A 20,071-nucleotide genomic window follows, 5' to 3' on the forward strand; every position below is an offset into this window, starting at 1 on the left:
GAAATTACAGTACCATGTAGGCTAGAACTCCAGTTTATTCTCAGTCTCTCCCCACAGTGGGTGCGTTCTACATGCCCAGCCATCTGATTTGCACTATGTAGGGTCCTTAGTTGCAGATGTCCCTGCCACACATCTTTAAGCAATCCGGTGTGTACCCAGGTGGGTCAGCCTCGATGCCTATACTTCTCTCGTTGCACCCTGTGGCCAAAGAAGTCCTTGGCATGGTTTCAGGGTTGAGGAGGCCTTCTGCTCACCTTGGCCCAATAATTTTGAGGGGACATGTTTGATCCCTTTGAATCTGGGGGGGTGTTTGGGGCTGGAGCCATCCTCCTCACCAGCTTCCAGTGGAGTATTATCACAGTTGATTATCTGGATTGCCTGGACCAGCGCCTAGGTTCACAGGTGCACCTTGGTGTTGCAATGCCTAACTCCCTGGCACATAACCACCCCAGGGAATTCACAGCCCGAGTTAGGCACCTAAGGAAGGAAGCCTCAGCAGCCAGCAAGCTGAGTGGGGGAGCCACCCAGGCCAGCCAGGAGTGAAATGCAGATGGGCTCTGGGCCCCGATCTACCAGGTATTTAGGCACCTCTCTCCCACTGATCTAGGCCATAGGCACCTGAGTGACAGGCCCGAGGGAGGAACCCGTCTCTGCTCAGGATTCTCAGCCAGGAGCCCTCTCCTGGAGTTAGATGCCCAACCAAGGTCAACCCCTTCTCATAGAAAGCCAGAGGAAGGAACCTCACCCATCATAGCCAACAGCACAGTAGTTAGGGCAGGCACTGCCCTGGGCTATGGAGCCCCTGCTCAAATCCCTGCACTTCCAGAGCTGGAGCAGGGACTAGAACTCCCACTTGCCAGGTGGGCACGCTGACCACCAGCCTATTCTGGGGGTCTCCCCATGCTCTCCTGCTAAAGCTGTTCCACTTTGTATTAAATAATCCTTAAATGGACCAGCAAAAGAGAGCAATTGTCCCTGAAGCCCAGTGATCACCTGGGCTCACCAGCAACTGGAAAAACCAAGTCCCTGATCTAAGTCTGGCAGAGTCTCCCACCTCCTGGGTGAGTGCGCTGCCCACTGGGTATTCCAGGGTGCACACAGCCCTGACGGCTTCCCACCCTGCTCACCCCAGCAGTTCTGTTGCAGGCAAGGACACTCAATGCACACAGCTGGCAAACTGGGGGCACCTCATATGAGAATCCCACTGGGACTTTTGCTTGAACAAAGGCTCCAGGCAGCTCAAGACTTGGGCAGCTCTGCCAGGGCCCCCCGGGGGATTGAGACTTCAGCTGCTGAAAGGTTTTGAGAATGTCCGTGGCCCCTGAAGGTTGGAATCAGGCACCTAAGGGCAGCTGGGCTCCTAATCTGGCCTAGGACCCCAATGAGCAGTTCTGTGCAGAGAGATTCTGGCCTGAGGCACTTCCTCCAGCTCTCTCCTCCCAAAGGCCTCTTCCTCTCCTGTCACTCTGCATGGCAACTGGGGGGTTGCTGGTGGGCAAGAGGAAGGGAAAGAGGAGCTGGAAGCTCCTTGTAACCTTGATGGTGATAAATGCCTAAAAACCATTGCAGGAGCTCCTTGTATGGGGTGGGAGTGTCTCCAGCCACCAAGCCAGCAATAAAACGGCATCTGGCTAGTGCTCTGAGGTCATGGTGAGCCACCCCATGGCGGGCGACCTGCACCCTCAGTCTAGCAAGCTGGGGAACATTGCACGATAGGCAGGCTGGCGGAAAAAATGGCATTTGACTAGCAGCATAATAAACCATCCTGGTAGCCTCCGCTCCACCTGCTCGTTGAGCACGGACGTACAGGGAAAGGAGGTGTGGCTGGCGCAGGCTGGCAGGAGGACAACAGGCACAGTTGGGCCTGTCTGTCAGGGGCACATGTGAGGTAAGGAATGGGGGCTGTAGAGAGCGCATACATGGAAGCAGAGTGCTTGTGCATTGCCAGAAGCGTCGTGAGCGCCAATTCCAGGGCAAAAGGTGGGCTGAGCTCCCTGGTGAGTAGCACTCATCTGACATGTGGCCTCAGTGCCCACGGGGGCTGCAGTAAGTGTAAACATGGGGCTAGAGATGGGGCAGCAGATCCTTCTGGCTCTGTCTGCTGCCTGGGGTAGGCAGAGGCTGGGGCGGGGTGTAGACAGAGCATTCCAGTTCGAACCCAGGGGGCAGGAGGGAGAGCCTTACACTGCTGCAGTGCTTCCATCTACAGCAAGGCATTGAAGTGTGACTCATCCGGAAAGGGGTTGGGCATGTGTAGGGCAAAGAAGGGCAGGGCTAGTGGGGCTGGGAGTCAGGGCATGGCAGTTCTATGCCCAGCTCTGCTACTGAGCTGTTGCAATTGTGGACAAGCCCCTCATTGTGCCTCAATGTCCCCATCTGGGGAAAATTACACTGACCTGCCTTTATAAAGTGCTTTGGAACAGATGGACAGCAGCTAAGTGTTGTCCATAGGAAGGGGCTGTGTGAAACATGGCAGAGGCCTCACAAATGGAGTGAGAGAGGAACAAGAACAGGAGAAACAAGAAGCCCCCAAATACCCAGTTCTGCCATGGCATGCAAACCCTGCCCGACAGCATCCCTGCAGTTCCACTCCCCAGGCACCAATGTCCCTCAGTGCCAGTTGCCAGCACTCGCATACCTAGACCTGCTCTCCCAGGACACCTCACAACTCACCTGAGGTGCAACCTCCATGGGAACATTCCTCCATCAGACTGCGGCTCATGAGAAACTGACTCTGAAAGGAGAACTGCCAGCCACCAGCGGACTTTGTGCCAGGCCTGAAGAGGCCATGCTCTTCCACCATCCACACAGTGTGGTCCATGGCTCCCTCCATCCCTGCCCATGCCTGAGTTCCTGTCAGCCCAGAAAAAGACAGATCACAGCCGGGAAGGACAAGGGAGCTGCCCCTCAGCTCCCATTCATCCCCAGAGGAGATACATAATGAGAGCACTTCACAAACAGAAAGAGCTGGTCCTCCATTGCTATTAAACACCAGCAATTATAGTGATGAATCCTGCATTAGCAGCAATGAGAGAGCTGGGAAATGGTGAGTGGGGTTTGCTGCTTATTGACCACAAGCTGCTAATGCACCAGTGTGGGATTTAACACTCCCCCACTCAAGCCCCAAACGAGCAGCATTTAGAGCCTAGCACCACCCATTATCCTTCCCTCCCAGGGGGTGAAATTCCCTCCTGAGCAGACACACATGACCTGGTTTAGCACTAACCTCCACATTTTCAAATCCATTTAGGGCCAGATTTTCAAAAGGGCTCAGCCTGTTAGGGGATGAAGTTCAGATATTGCCAGGTATTCAGGTGCCTAACTCCTACTGGAATCAATGGGAGTTAGGGATCTAAATACCATGGAGAATCTGGGCCTGAGCTCTTTTGAAAGTCCACCCACAAGTGGTTCAATGGGAGCCTGGTGCAACTCTGACCCTTATTTCAGCACCTCCATGGCTGCTGACCTCTTTGGAACATCTGGCCCCGAAGATGGGTGCTGAGTCCTCAGAATTCCAGCTCCGTGTCATCCGTGGGTTGTAAGTCAGGTCTTGGGCTGGCTCCCTGCACATGGGCAGATTTCACAGAACAGAGCTGTTGTCAGAGGAGCCTCCTCAGGCCAGGAGACGCTTTCAGTGTTTGAAACAGGTACCTGATTACAGAAGCCATAGATTGATTCAGTCAGCACAGTGAGGGAGCACAGGCGTTATTAGAGGTGCCCAAAGACCAGTGCCACTGAGTATCATCAGCATCAATTTATAAGGTGGCCGATTTAAAGGGGATGATCTCACATGTCCTATCCTCATATCTGCTTGAAACTATCCTCCAGATTCTAAGGGGTCTCAAAGCTGCCTAAGGGATTTGGACACTGCTGAATTAATGGTCTCAATGGCTAAGCAGAGTTAGTACGTGAATGGGATTCCAACTACAGTAGGGGATACATTTGGATACAAGTGGTATAGATGAGTCAGCAGGAGGTACCTGTCACTTACTCAGTGCTGAAACACGCCCCTGCCTGGTGCTAGAGGTGCCAGGCTGCTTGCATCCCTGATCTTGCAACTAGCTCTGAGTGGGTGGATCCTAGGTGGGCACAGGGGTTTATCTGAATGGAGTTTGCTGCAGGATTGGGTCCAGGTCTGGTCACCAATAGAACATTCCAGTGACTATTAAGCAAGACCAATTAACCATGGGAAGAGAGTGCACAATTTCCCTTCACCTGGAGTCTTTACATTGGGACTGGATGTCTGTCTAAATGATAGGCTGCAATTCAGCCACAAGTTATTGGATATGATGCAAATCACTGAGTGAAATTTCATAAGCAGGAAGCCGGACTAGACAGAAGATCATCAAAGAGTTATTTAAGTGGAATGATGATCCAGTGGTTAAAAAGATAGTCTGAAACTTGGCTGACCTAGGTTCAATTCCTAGCTCTGCCGCAGACTCCCTGCATAACATTTGCCAAGTCATTCATCGTCCCTGTGCCTCAGTTTCCCCATCTGTACAATGGGGATGATAGCACTGCCAGGCCTCACAGGGGTATAGTGAGCATCTTTCTTGCCTTCATCATGTCCCGCCAATCGGGGTCAGCAGCTCTTGTTCTTCGTCTCCAAGAGTTCTTGTCAAGAGCGTCTTCCCAACTGACACCAACCTTCTTCATGTCCTCCTACAGAGTCTTGACCCACCTTCCTCATGGGCTTTGTGCCATGACTACCCGCATTTATACTGTGAAGCAAGGAGATTCTTTTCCCCAAGGACTAGGCAGCACAGACAAAACTGAAGAGGTTTATTCATGGCACCGGGAAGACTGATAAACAGCTTTAAAAGTGTGATGTTACAGTGACCAGTTATATACATTTTTTTATTAATTTATTTTCATTTATTTTGTACTTACAGAGACAAACATTGTTTCAGAGAGAGAATGAGAGAGAGAGAACACTTAACATGATAATGACAGGAACAAAACATATGCATAGAAATCATCCTGATTACATTAATTATTTATGACTACCCTTAAGGTGAAGGGGTGGGGTTGGGGGTAGGGGTGAGTGTTCACAGATATCCAGAGAGCTGTGGAGGGTTTGTACTATTCTTTCATACTGAGAGGCCGAGTTAGGAGGCAGACATCTGACCATTTAAGTTCTTAAGTGTTTACAGCTGCCATTGTCCTTGGGCCTTTGGTATGCCTGCTTGTTAGTTATGTGGGTTTCTGCCTCAGCTGCTAACTGAATTTTTAACTCTTGCCTAACAATACTCTCTGGGCAGCATAGCCCCCATCTCAGCATCTCACATGACACAGCCAACTCAGGTGATACTCCCTCAGCCTTTCTGTGATGGAGGCTACTCTCATCTTACCCAGCATCCACCTGGGCATTCTCATTTCAGCAGCGTACAGCAGGGCGCTGGGACATTTTGTATAGTGTGGGTGCGGAAAGCTATTGAACCAAACTGTGAACCCTGAAACCACTTCAAGCCAGGGGGTGCAGGAGCACCCCTAGTTCCAGCACCCGGGTGTGCAGTGGTTGTTCTTTGCTCTCCCTCATTGCCCAGCATTCCGACCAGTATGGCAAGGCTGGTCTAGTCATGATTTAGAAACTTTGCCCTTTAGCTTACTTGGCATATTCTTATCACAGAGAATTCCCATCAACTCCCCTCCATGTACACCAAGAGCTCCTCATGCAACACTAAACATTTACGTCCACATTTCCACCATGACTCAGGTTGAAAGGATAAATACACTGAAGATTGTGAGGTGCTCAGATCCTATAGTAATAGGGGCTGTATAAGTACCTAGGATGGTACAATATTCCTTCTGGCCATCAATTCTATGAGCACTTATGCACCTGCTTATCATCAGTGATGATATTTTTAAGGCCAACACAAAAGCAATGTAGCATGCTCTCAGGCTTCTTTTCCTGGCTAGCTTCCAGCCACAGTTAGGTTACAAACGCTGGTCCCATTCCTGCACCCAGTGCTCCCACTGCATCCAGGAAGACAGAACTTGGCCCATTATTCCATGAGCTGTAGCAACCGGGATGGTGGCAAACAAAGACATGAACAACAGGGGAGATCAGTGAGTGCTGGAGCCATGAGAAAGGCAGGAGGGGAAATGTCAGCAGGTCTGAGGGTATGTCTCCACTGCAATTAAACACCTGTGGCTGGCACATGCCAGCTAACTCAGGCTTGCAGGGCTCAGGATAACGACCTGTTTAATTGTGGTGTAGACATTCAAGCCCAAGATCTAGGACCCTGTGAGGTGGGAGAGTCCCAGAGCTCGGCCTGCAGCCCAAGCCCAAACATCTACACTGCAATTAAACAACCCCTTGGCCCAGACTGCGCAAGCCTGAGTCAGCTGGCACACGCTAACTGCAGGTGTCTAACTGCAGTGTAGACACACCGAGAGTCACCACTGATGGTGCAGGCAAAAAAAGCCTTATTACACCTCCCTTTCCCAGTGAAGGCCCCTAAGGCCTGAGGGCAGGATGGTTTTGAACCTCCCTTAGAATCCCTGCCAGCTAGAGGAGTAGCAGTACTTTAGAGCTGGGGAACCAGGGGAGACAGCTGAGGGGATGTGCCTCATGAATACATTTCCCCATTGGCCTTGGCTCTGTCCCTTTCCCATGCTGTGCCAGCTGCTTTGAGAAGCTCCCTAGTGGTCTTTCTGCCTTGGGTGCCTCTTTGATCCAGCAGAGATTGGTGTAAATCCAGGCCAAATCCACCCCAGAGGAACGTGGCAGGATCTGTATGGAGACTTAAGTGCCATTTTCTAGCATGACACAAGGCACTGCAGTCCAGCATGCCCAACCTTTAACTGCGCAATCCATTTGGCTCCACACACTGGTAATCTGTCTGCATTAGATTTCATGGGTATCAGCTCCGGGTAATTGTATATTGGTAATGAAGGCATCATGACTTAGTTATTTGCATAGCAAGCAGAGGTACAAAAGCTGATCTTAACATAATAGCTTCAGATAAGTGAATGGCAGGCATAATCAAGAGATTAATTGGCCTTTGTGTGTTAATTATGTTAATTGGTACAACTGTTTTTATGTACAGTACAAAGAAAAATGACTCTCTGGCACCGGGCTGTAGAAAAAGGTTGTGGTCATGAGCAAATATTTGCTGAAGTGACACACGCTGTACTCGTAATGTCACACTGTCATGTTTCCCTGTGCACAAAGAGTAAACTGGTGCTTTCCATGGCCATTATAATAGATAACCCCCGCTCTACACACACAGTTGGTACAGGTAGGGGTGTGATTTGTTACTGGTATAGTTAGACCAGTACAACACCTAGTGTGGCTGCAGTTACACTGGTATAAAGCAGGCTTATACTGGGTAGCTGTGACATTATTGACATGAACTATGACCGTATAGATCATTGTTGCAAGCATAGTCCTATAGTGGCATCAAATCTTGTACAAAGGAGGTCATGTAAGGTGTCCATCAAAAGGTTATAATTTGGTAGTTATAATTATGCTGTCTGTATGTGTGTATCATTTTTGTATTTGAAGTTATGAATATTGGCTATGTACTTATATCTCAATGTATTTGATTCTAAATAGCATCAGTGAAGCATTTAGTCAGCTTCTTGAGAAAGGACTATTCTGACTAAGCGCCCCATCAAGAAACACTTAACTGATAATGGACCTTGGGAGACTCCAATTCACATCTGAGGAGTCTTCCTGGGACCTTCAAGGTAGCATGTGAGCAATGGCTGCCGCCTGCAAACTGAGTCATGCATGGACATGTGACTTGCCCATGTGACTCCAAACTCCATCTTGCTGCTGTGATTTTCCACAGTAAGAGCAAAGGGATTTACTTCTGCATGACAGAGGATATAAAAGGCCCTAGAAACCCCTCCATTTTGTCTTCAATCCTGCTTCTTACGTCTGGAGGAACTTTGCTACAAACTGAAGCTCTGAACAAAGGACTGAATGACCCATCCCAGCTGTGGATGTACTCCAGAGACTTGATTTGAAACTGCAGTTTATTCCATCACTGCTACAAGCCTGAATCAAGAACTTTGCCATTATTGTATGTAATTCATTCCATTTAACCAATTTTAGCTCTCATCTATATTTCTCTTTTTATGAATAAACCTTTAGATTTTAGATTCTAAAGGATTGGCAACAGTGTGATTTGTGGGTAAGATCTGACCTGGGTCTGGGGCTTGGTCCTTTGGGATCGGAGGAACCTCTTTTTCTTTTACTGGGGTATTGGTTTTCATAACCATTCATCCCCATAAGGAGCGGTGCTGGTGGTGATACTCGGAAACCGGAGTGTCTAAGGCAATTGCTTGTATGACTTCTGGTTAGACAGTGGGGTAAAACCGAAGTCCTCTCTGGCTGGTTTGGTATGCCTTAGTAATAAAGGACACCCAGCTTTGGGCTGTGACTTCCCTATTTTAAGCAATTTGTCCTGAATTTATACTCTCAGTAGTGTCCCCCAAGAGCACACTTGGTTACGTAGCTCATTCCCCTTCCCAGACGGGAATAAGCTAGACTGATATAAGCATTTTTCTACCACTAGGGGAGGCTGTACAGCTTTAGAGTTAATTCAGTACAACTTGTGTGTGTACACAAAGCCTGAGAACCCAGCAAACCAAGGAAGAGAGCCCAGAGTGTGTGTAACTTGGGCCCTGGTGTTCTACCATGAACTGACCACAAAATGGCTGCCTGGCACTGCAGACCACAGACTCCTTAGAGATTGGACACATGGGTATAACAGGTATGTACTAGGCTAAAATAAAAGGCTCAATATACCACAGTTATTGTCATTACTGGCTGGAAGTGTGCATGTGACAAGGAAACTTGAAAACACAGAGACTCCAAATAACAATCTTCAAGGCAATGGGAATTAACTAGAGCCAGGTCTCAACGGTTCCAAAGAGTAAAAACATTGAGAAGGTCCATATCCTCTAGATAGTTGGGTGCCTACCTGATTTCAATAGGAGTTAAATGCCTAAATACCTCTGATGATCTGGGCCAAGTAAATAACCCATACAGGGTGGGATATTTCACTGGCAAATGGGAGATGTGGTTGAAGCCTTCACTGCTTTGGTGCCCAATACTTCCAGGGGCTGACTTCCTGCTGTGAAGTGCTGAGTGTCCTTAATTCCTATGAACTTCAGAGGGAGTCAAGGCTGCTCAGCCCCTGAAAGGATTGGGCCCTTAGCTAGGAAAGAAGCTGGCAAATGCTCATCAATGAGCAAGTCCTCTTCTGATGGAGGAAACCAACTACTTGTGAGTTAGGAATTCTGTGTTTTGCTACAACTATCATGGCTGGCTACAAAGAGAGACAGTACAGTGTCAGGCAATAGTGTAGAAACAAGTAAGTTGCCAATAAACTTCCTGCACCGTTGCAAGTTCTTCCAGGTCTCATGCTTTTGTGTTCAAATGCATGGTAAATACTGATACTGTGCCCATATGATGTGCTTTCTTACAGGGGACTTTGCCACCCTGTGTTTGAGCTGTGTTCAGGACATCCAGCTGGCTGATATTGCAATAATTTTTCTGTCTGCTAGCAGGATGTCCTGGATTCAATTCAAACCATAGGGCTTCACAGCCACATGTAAGAAGATGCACCCAGCCCTTTTTCTTGGCCAAGTTGCTGGTGTCACCAATCCAGGAAGTCACCCCTAGGTTTGTTGAATTAGTTGAATCCATGTGGGAAGCAACTGAAAATCCACCCCATCCTGTTTAGAATGAAATGAGTTGGTAGGTCTCAGTCCAGTTCCCATGTCCAGATCCTCAGCTGGGGTACAGCAATACAACTCCACTGAGGTCAATGCAGCCATGCTGATTTACCCCAGCTGAGGATCTGGACTAGAAGGGCCTGGAGACTGAGCTAACCTAGCACTTCTGGAAGAGTTCCTTCGAGGTCAGAGTTGATGCTCTATGAACCAGGAACAATGGGCTAGGTGGAAGGGAGGAGGAATGCAATGCTACTACTTGACTGCACCTGATCAATGAAAACATAAAGGATGTCAGTCTCCAGGGCTGTGAGACCCCGCTCCTTTCATTATTGATTTTACACTGGCACCCACATTGTACTAGGTGATGGCCAAACACAGGGCTGTCCCTAGCTAGTCTGGTGCCCTACACAGCCCACCCATGGGAGTGGGGGGGAGGCCTCTGTGGGGCGGAGCAGGGGGGCTGGCCCCAGGCCTCCATGGGAGGAGCGGGGGGGCAGGCCTGGCTTGGGGAGCAGGGGGGAACCACCCCCCAGCACTCACCGGTGGCGCGGAGCAGGCTGGGGCTGGATCGCTGCACTTCCTGCCTCCGGTGAGTGCAGCCCTGGCCCTGCCGCAGAGCTATGGGGAGTGGGGGCAGGGCTGGGGCGGAGCAGGGGCAGGAAGAGGTGGGACTGGGGTGGGGAAGAGGCAGAGCAGGGCAGAGTGGGGGTGGGGGCCATGGGGAAGAGCCGGAGCAGGGGCTGGAGCAGCACACAGCTGCGCAGGGCACCATTTCCTGGTGCCCTACGGAGATGCGTACTTTGCATATGGGTAAGGATGGCCCTGGCCAAACACTCTTTTTTGTTGGAGCACATGACTTATGAGGAGAGGCTGAGGGAACGGGGATTATTTAGTCTGCAGAAGAGAAGAGTGAGGGGGGATTTGATAGCTGCTTTCAATTACCTGAAAGGGTGTTCCAAGGAGGATGGATCTAGACTGTTCTCAGTGGTAGCTGATGACAGAACAAGGAGTAATGGTCTCAAGTTGCAGTGCGGGAGGTTTAGGCTGGATATTAGGAAAAACTTTTTCACTAGGGAGGTGGTGAAGCACTGGAATGCGTTACCTAGGGAGGTGGTGGAATCTCCTTCCTTAGAGGTTTTTAAGGTCAGGCTTGACAAAGCCCTGGCTTGGAAGATTTAGTTGGGGCTTGGTCCTGCTTTGAGCAGGGGGTTGGATTAGATGACCTCATGAGGTCCCTTCCAACCCTGATATTCTATGATTCTGTGAGAGAGAGTCCCTGCCCCCAAATGCTTGCAGTTTAGTGAGATGCGGATGTAACTTTCCCAAGGTCACCCAGCGGGTCAGTAGCACTCAGGCACAGAACCCAGGGTTCTTAAGCCCCCAGTAGCACTGTACAGCAGCCAGTATTTCTGTTTGGCAGGAAATTCCCCTCTTTTGACCTTTGTAGTCATGCCAAATTTGAACGAAAACAAAGATTGTCAAAATGTACTGCAAAACAAAACATAAAAAAGAGTCGTGGGTCAAGCCAAATGTTTTGTTTTGATGAAACTGAATCGGTTCGTTTCAATTTTGACTTCTTAAATTGTATATTATAATTTGAAATAAAATAAGTTACAAATTGTAGTAATTTCACAATGAAAAATCAAAATGTTCCATTCTGATTGGGCGAAAACAACCTTATCAAAATGCTTCATTTGTTTTTTTTTGTTTTCCCAAAACAGAATTTTGTTGAAATTGTCACATTTCCACACTGGTTTGATTTTGATGAATCAGCGTTTTCGGACGGGAAAATGTTCCGTTGGGAAATTTTCAACCAGCGCTAGCCCCATTCTGGTTCCAGATCCTCTCAGCCATCCTGCCTCTCTAGGTAGCCCTGCTCACCAGTACTCATCTAAAACTGACTTCATATCAATGGCTCAACTAATCTAAGCAGGAAACATGCCCATTGCAGCAGAAAGCCCCTTTCTTTGGGAGGAAAATCTGTCACATAAAATCACATCATGGAGATTCTTTTTGCTCCCCTCATTTCTGTCTCAGAGCAGGGCACATCTCCAGAGCTCTCTGGGCCCTTCATGTATAATAAATATACAGTACGGGAACTTCTCTTAAGTGCTTATCAGTCCCCTGCTTCCATACCACACTGTAGCCTCAGCTACAGTGTGCAGTGTAAGCTCATGTTGGACAAATGAGGGCCACATCAAGGCAGCGTTAACAGAGAGGAAAAACAGGGTGCAAAGTTTGCTCGCAGGGTTTTCCGAGTGCATGATAACACAACAAGTGGCATGTATCCCCAGCCAAGAAAGGCAACAGTGACTGTGTTTGCAATCCCTAGAGACACCACTGCCCCATGCCTTATCCTTTCTCTATGGTCTCTTTGTGCCGAGAAAGCCATCAGTAAAACATGAACAACTCCCCACACAGACTGTCTTGCTCCGAGTAGATCTACATGTCCTGGAGTTGCTCCATGACATTTTTAGTAACGATGAATAAGTTATGCCACAAGAAAAACCTTTTTGGTGGTGCGGCTGCTCTTTATTAATTCAGGGAGGGATATAGACAATCTAGGCACCCCAGCACATTGTGCACCTCAGCCTGCCTGGGGTATCTGTGCCGGGTTACCCAGCTAAGACCTATGCTGAGTGAAAGATCTCGATGCATCTCATTCAGTTGTGCTGCTCAAACTCACAACAGAGTTAGATTGCAAAACTGGACACATTAGAGTCAAGCAGGCTCTCTTGTGCACCAGACTGCATGCAGCTGAGTGCAAGGAGAGACGTGGTGGTGCACTAGAGCCTAGCACAGAACTTCATCATTAAAACAAGGAGGGTGAACTCAGAGTACTGGTCATCAAGACCTGAAGTACCATTGTTGATACATATACTGGTGGTTGGGAACCACCAGGTTAGAGTGTGTAGAAGAATATGTACTAGGAGGACAAACCTCATCACTGCTGTTTATATTTCTATATACTTCATAATGCTTATTAGTGAGCAACCTCATACCTCAGTGCTAGAATGTAGGCAAGCATCTTTTCAGTCATTTTGCAAACAAGTTAACTGGGAGGCAGCAAACACCAATTTCTGGCACTGCTGGGACTAGACCCCTGCTTTTTAATAGGGCCATTAAGTCTCACCCACTTTGTCACATTTGGTACATTCATTCTGAAAAGCAATCTATGTACTTGACTCTCCAGCCTGTAACCACTGCTCTAAGCAATAGACCACCCATTGACAGGAATAGAATCAGGATTCTTTAGTTCCTAACTTTTTTATAGCTGCCTCACAAATGGTTGTATAACTCACTGGCAAAGTCTATGCCAAGTCCCCCTCTAGTGGCTGCTCCACATGAAAGAAAAAGGTTATGCAATTAGGAGGCAGAGATCTGCACTGGGGATCCGAAAAGCTAGTGTGGAAACCCTGCTGATATCTCACGTGACGAGTCCTTAGGGTTGTTTTTCCACTTTCTTCTTAAAAGCCTAGTGTATTGAATTGGTACAGTGAGAAGAGAACCTTAACAAATGGTTTTATAGTTAAACGTTACAAACTGTCAATTATGACACAACTCATAGCAAATTCCAGGTGCTCTCTATGACCATGCACTGTCAAACACACATTTCTCTTGCTCCTAATACGCACTGGCCGGGTTGAAGCTTGAGAAGCATGATGGATATATTTATCAACATTAAGTTATGGGAGAGAAAGTTCCTGGGTGTAAGTGCTGCTGGTTCTTGACAGAGTTGAAGAGGATAAATTTTGGGGGGAGGGGAGTGTTAAATCCTACACTGGTACATTAGCAGCTTGTGATCAATAAGCAGCAAACCCCACTCACCATTTCCCAGCTCTCTCATTGCTGCTAATGCAGGATTCATCACTGTAATTGCTGGTGTTTAATAGCAATGGAGGACCAGCTCTTTCTGTTTGTGAAGTGCTCTCATTATGTATCTACTCTGGGGATGAATGGGAGCTGAGGGGCAGCTCCCTTGTCCTTCCCGGCTGTGATCTGTCTTTTTCTGGGCTGACAGGAACTCAGGAATGGGCTGCATATGTGCTGGCGTCCCCAGCTGCCATCCACCAGGTCGCTCTGCAGGGCAGGGATGGAGGGAGCCATGGACCACACTGTGTGGATGGTGGAAGAGCACAGCCTCTTCAGGCCGGGCACAAAGTCCGCTGGTGGCTGGCAGTTCTCCCGTCAGAGCCAGTTTCTCATGAGCCGCAGTCTGATGGGGGAATGGTCCCATGCATGACTCCAGGTGAGTGATGGAGCACAGTGGGCAGGATGAGATGTGTTCCAACAATCCGTGCCTTTATTCTACACTTTACCAAACGATGTGCTCTGTCTCACTGGGGGCTTCACCAAAGGATATTGCAAAGGGGAAGGTCCCATCCAATGCTGAGTTTCAGCTAGTGCTATCATTCAGTGCTCAGGAGAGTTCTTGCACTTGACACGCAGTGGGGCTGCAGGTCATGACAGGGGTGCACTGTACTGGCAATATGGTGTGAGGTCTAGGACTGGAGTAGAAGGTGCTGCAGAGTTGGGAGGCAACAATTTTTCCTATTTCTTCTCTGGCATCTTTGCCTGGTCTTTTCATCTGGCCTGAACATCCGCTAGGGTCTGCTTCCTGCTGCACTCTGCTGACATGTTCCCTGCATTGATGTCATAGCCCTCTCACCTGCATATGACAGGGACATACACTGAGATCTCTAAAGAGACTCCCTGTTCCCTCTCGGCAGCAGATCCACAGTTCCACTGCTCCTACCACTCAGCCAGAAAATTCTCAGTGAGCATGGCCCAAGACAGTGTATCTCTGCTCATCACACAGTCCTTAAAGGCCCTGTTATAAGGGCATGCTCACCACCAGAGCCACCCCCGGGGCCACGATGTTGCACTGCAGAGGTTCTCCCACTCTAGCACCCTTTGTTGTCGGCCAGTTTGGTTCTCCAGCAGGCTGTATCTGTCATGGCCCAATCCTCCAGCCAACTCAGCTTTCCAATTCAGTTCTCTTCTGGGAAAGCCAAAAACCATCCAAACAAAACAGTTCTTCTGCCCCTCTTAGGCTACATGGACATTCTCGGACTTATACCCCCACTCTTGGGCTCTGCAGAGGCTAAGCATGGCCTCCCAGGGCTTTCCAATGGAGGCTCTTTTCCTCCTAGTTGCTTCCCACTGCCTCCCCTTGCCAGGAACTCTGGCAGCTTCTTCTAGGGACCTTCCTCCTTCCTACAGAGCCTATCTCAGGACCCCCGCAATTGCCCACCTGCTGCCCGGGCTTCCCTTTCCCTGCAGGAGTGTCCCCCTCTCTGCAGCCCCTGCCATGACTTTCTCCTCCCAGCTCTGTTCTCTCAAGCCTTTTTCTGAGCGCTGGGTGCTCCCCATACTGAGCCCAGAAGTCCCACCTCCTCAGGCTAGAAAGAAGCTAATTGTGGCACAGATGGGGCTAATTGATCAGGGCTGGCTGGCCCAAGGCCCCTTGGCCATAAAGGGACAAGCTTCCCTGTTCCACATGCCCTTCCTACCCAGGACACCTGGAACCAACTGATACAGCTGCAGGTTTGGAAGTACCTCCTGGCCTGGGTCAGCAGTTCCTCAGCATGAACTGAGGGTTCATTACCATGCTGTTATGGTCAGATTCCTCCTCTTCCCCATTATCCCTGCTATTGCAGGCACCCAGGCCCTTTGTGAGCAAGGTGGGGCCAAACTCACGCCGGAACAAGCCACTGGCCCCTCTGTTGATTCCACGATGAAAGTGACATCTGCTTGGGCGGAGGGAGGGGAAAAACACTTTCTGGAAACGGGAGGAACTACCGAGACTCAGCAGAGCGAGTGGAGCTGGGTCCAAGCCAGGAAGGATGGGGGTGGGGTGATTCACACTCATAGGCTTGCTGTGTGAAAAGGGTTGCCAGTAAAAAAGTTTGAGACCCCCTGCTCGAGAAGCTCTGAGGATTCCCCGTGGCCAGAGGGTGGGGTGGGGACCAGGAGGGGGAGTTACAGGAGTAATCCCGGATTGTCATTCAGCCCTAGCAATTGAAGGCCTCCCCAGAACAAAGAGGGTGAGGCACTTAGGCCCAGATCCTCAAAGGTACTTTGGCTCCTAATTTACATTGATTTCAATGGGTGTCAGGAGCCTAACTACATAGAATCAGAGAATATTAGGGTTGGAAGAGACCTCAGGAGGTCATCTAGTCCAATCTCCTGCTCAAAGCAGGACCAACACCAACTAAATCATCCCAGTCAGGGCTTTGTCAAGCCAGGCCTTAAAAACCTCTAAGGATGGAGATTCCACCACCTCCTGAGGTAACCCATTCCAGTGCTTCACCACCCTCCCAGTGAAATAGTGTTTCCTAATATCCAACCTAGACCTCCCACACTGCAACTTGAGACCATTGCTTCTTCTTCTATCATCTGCCACCACTGAGAACAGCCTAGCTCCATTCTCTTTGGAATCCCCCTTCAGGTAGTTGAAGGCTGCTATTAAATCCCCCCTCACTCTTCTTTTCTGCAGATTAAATAATCCCCTTTCCCTCAGCCTCTCCTCGTAAATCATGTGCCCCAGCCCCCTAACCATTTTCATTGCCCTCCACTAGACTCTCTCCAATTTGTCCACATCCCTTCTGTAGTGGGGGGACCAAAACTGGATGCAATACTCCAAGTGTGACCTCACCAGTGCCGAATAGAGGGGAATAATCACTTCCCTCGATCTGCTGGCAGTGCTCCTACTAATACAGCCTAATATGCCGTTGGCCTTCTTGGTTAACGAGGGCACACTGCTGACTCATATCCAGCTTCTCATCCACTGTAATCCCCAGGTCCTTTTCTGCAGAACTGCTGCTTAGCCAGTCAGTCTCTAGCCTGTAGCGGTGCATGGGATTCTTCCTTCCTAAGTGTAGGACTCTGCACTTGTCCTTGTTGAACTTCATCAGATTTCTTTTGGCCTGAGCCTCCAATTTGTCTAGGTCACTCTGGACCCTATCCCTGCCCTCCAGCATATCTACCACTCTCCCCCAGTTTAGTGTCATCTGTGAACTTGCTGAAGATGCAATTAATCCCATCATCCAGATCATTAATAAATATCTTGAACAAAACCGGCCCCAGGACCAACTCTTGGGGCACTCCGCTTGATACTGGCTGCCAACTAGACATGGAGCCATTGATCACAATCCATTGAGCCCAATAATCTAGCCAGCTTTCTATCCACTTTATAGTCCATTCATCCAATCCATACTTTTTTAACTTGCTGGCAAGAAATACTGTGGGAGACCCTTCTTGTTACCCTTCACATCTGAGCACCTGGACTTTAAAAAGGAAAGACAAGGTTTGCCCTGACACCTATAGGGTTAATCGCCCATCCCACACCCAGTTCTCCATCTCAAGCAGCTGCTCACATGGAGCCCGCAACCTTCAGTGTCTCTCCTGATTTTTAGACCCAATTTGTTCAAATCTGCCCCTGGTGCTAGTTCTCCAGCAGGGTTACACACAGGAGCAGTGGGAACTCATACAATAGGGTTTCATGCTCCTCTCCCATACATTGGCTTTACACTAGGGTTATTCCCTTGCCTTCAGTAGCATTACTCCAGATTTATGCCAGGGTGAGAGGAGGATCAGGTTCCAATTTGTTTCTTAGCTCTGCCTTCCCAAAGGAAGTATGAGGTGCTACATTTTCAGGGGACTTGAACTCAGTCAATTTGCTTTTCAGATAGTTCTACTGTGGGCTGAAAGACGCATAACCATTTCCAGGCCAGAAGTAACTGGGTATTTGTTTTGGGGGGGGTGGGGGGTGAAAAAAAAGGTAGGGTCTGATCCTGCTCCCATTGAACTCCACAGCAGATCTCCCAGTGGGAGCAGGCCATTACAGAAAAGAAAACAAAAAAAGAACTTATATTGGAAGCCTGCTTGCAACTATGAGATCGCAACTGTAGCTTCATAATTCCAGGGACTTTATTTCTAAATTCTGCAGCAACTATTGTTGGATCAACCCCTGAGGGCGAGAGCCCCCACTGCTCCCATAGCCTGCAGGAGGCCTTCTGGGTGCTCAGCAACTCTGAATTTGGCCTGGCTACACCAAGTGTGAGGGCTCTGACATGCAGTTCTGTAGCCACGGTCCTATGGTAGGTCATGTCTGTCCGTGAAGCCGGGCCAGTGCATTTGGACTCTGCCTCTTTACCTTGCTTTCCCAGGAGTTCTCAATGATAGGCAGTAAGTACTTGAACTCCTTTAAGGATGTGTCTAATCTAGGGATTTTCAATGGGCCAATAGCAATGGTATCCATAGAACAAAGACCGGCCCATCTGAGCCTCTCACTACACCCTACAACAGGTCACAGCTTGGTGGCCCGTGCAACAGTCTGCCAAGTTCCCCAATTCCTGGTGGGTCAGAGACCCTGTTTTGTGGATATCCGGCTTGCAGTGGCAGCAGGGAGTGCACCAGTGCTGCCTGTTCAGCCTGCCTCAGTCAGTCACGCGTTAATTCGGAAATAGAGTCAGTGAACCTTGTGAATGTCTGAGTCGCTCCTCATTACAGTAGCAGCTTGGCAGCCAGCCTCTAAAAAAAGACCTGTCAGCTGAGGAGAGTGTGCCAGGCTGCATTAATGGGGAGAGTGCCCTGCTTCAGCACTGAGCAGAGATGTGCCTCTTGTGGTTTCTAATGGGCCTGGCCGAAAGATCAGCAAAGACCCAATGAGTGAACCCACCTCACGTGAAGGTAGTTTTAATTCCCAAGGTCACTAGGAGGCTCCTAAATCCTAAGACCTCGGTAGGTCTTTTCCTTATATGAAGAGCAAACCACATGCTTTGAGTCTGACGGGCTGTTATTTTGGATGAAGGAAAACAACAACTTCAAGAAAGAACAAAAGCAAAGCCTCCATGAGAGAGCACAGCATGTGTGCTCCTCTATAGCAGGCTGTAGCAAGCATGACAGCTAAATGGCAGCTGTCTGTGGAGAAAGGCAGAGTTTGTAGAAATATTTAAAGGTGCAGTACAAAGAACATTAGAACGGCCATACTGGGATTAGAGCAATGATCCATTTAGCCCAGTATCGTGTCTCCATCAGTGGCCGTACCAAAGCTTCAGGGGGAGTGTATCAAACAGAGCAATTTTGGGGAGATCCACCCCGGTCTTCCCCTCCTGGCTTCTGGCCGTCAGAGGTTTAGGGTCACTCTGAGTATGGGTTTACATCCCTGACCATCTTGTCTGATAGTCATTGACCATATCTAGTTCTTTTTTGAACCCAGTTATACTTTTGGCCATCACAACATCCCATGGCATCTGATTCCACAGGTTAATTGTGCGTTGTGTGAAAAGGTACTTCCTCTTGTTTGTATTAAACCTACTGACTATTCATTTCATTGGGTGACCTCTGGTTTTTGTGTTGTGGGAAAGGGTAAATAACACTTCTCTATTCACTTCTCCATAGCATTCATGATTTTATAACCTCTATTGTATCACCCCTCCTTAATAGTTTCTTTGCTAAGCTGAACAGCCCTAATCTTTTTAGTCTCTCCTCATATGGTGTCGTATGTTCCACACCATGATTATCTTTGTTGCCCTTCTCTGAACCTTTTCCAGTTCCGCTGTATCCTTTCTGAGATGGGCCAACCAGAATACAGGGTGACCAGATGTCCCGATTTTATAGGGAGAGTCCTGATTTTGGGGTCTTTTTCTTATATAAGCTCCCATTACTCCCCACCCCCATCCCAATTTTTCACATTTGCTGTCTAGTCACCCTACCAGAATAGGACACAGAATTCAAGGTGTGGGTGTACCATGAATTTATATAGTGGCATTATTAAATGTTGGGTCTTATTTTCTAACCCTTTCCCAATGGGTCCTAACATTCTGTTAGCCTTTTTTGACCATTTGTCAAGGTTCCGTCCCCACTCTGAACTCTAGGGTACAGATGTGAGGACCCTCATGAAAGACCCCCTAAGCTTATTTCTACCAGCTTAGGTTAAAAACTTCCCCAAGGCACAAATCCTTCCTTGTCCTTGGATGGGTACTGCTTCCACCACCAAGTGAGTTAGACAAAGATTCAGGAAAAGGACCACTTGGAGTTCCTGTTCCCTAAAATATCCCTCCAAGCCCCTTCACCCCCTTTCCTGGGGAGGCTTGAGAACAATATGCCAAGCAAATAGGTAAACCAGATTCTTAAAAAACAGAACTTTATTATAAAGAAAAAAAAGTAAAAAAAGCATCTCTGTAAAATCAGGATGAAAGGTAACTTTACAGGGTAATCAGATTCAAAACACAGAGGATTCCCCTCTAGGCAACACTTTACAAAAAACTGGGATAAACCTCCCTCTAAGCATAGGGAATATTCACAAGCTAAAAACAAAAGATAATCTAACACGCCTTGCCTTATTTACTTACTCTTTTTGCAATATTGAGAC

General features: G+C 48.5%; 1 protein-coding gene across 1 annotated transcript in view; it reads right to left on the minus strand.

Annotated features, from left to right (window-relative positions):
- Positions 1-1,682: 1,682 nt before the first annotated feature.
- The window catches only part of CD276 (CD276 molecule), a 72,366-nt gene continuing 53,977 nt past the window's right edge, over positions 1,683-20,071 (minus strand). Inside the window, exons 5-6 of the mRNA XM_077828833.1 lie at positions 2,674-2,853; positions 1,683-1,834 (exon numbers count right to left, since the gene is read on the minus strand). Of these exons, the coding sequence (XP_077684959.1) occupies positions 1,683-1,834; positions 2,674-2,853 (332 nt within the window). The remainder of the gene's footprint in view (positions 1,835-2,673; positions 2,854-20,071) is intronic.

The sequence above is a fragment of the Eretmochelys imbricata genome, chromosome 10 (assembly GCF_965152235.1).
Source record: "Eretmochelys imbricata isolate rEreImb1 chromosome 10, rEreImb1.hap1, whole genome shotgun sequence".
Classification (NCBI taxonomy): domain Eukaryota; kingdom Metazoa; phylum Chordata; order Testudines; family Cheloniidae; genus Eretmochelys; species Eretmochelys imbricata.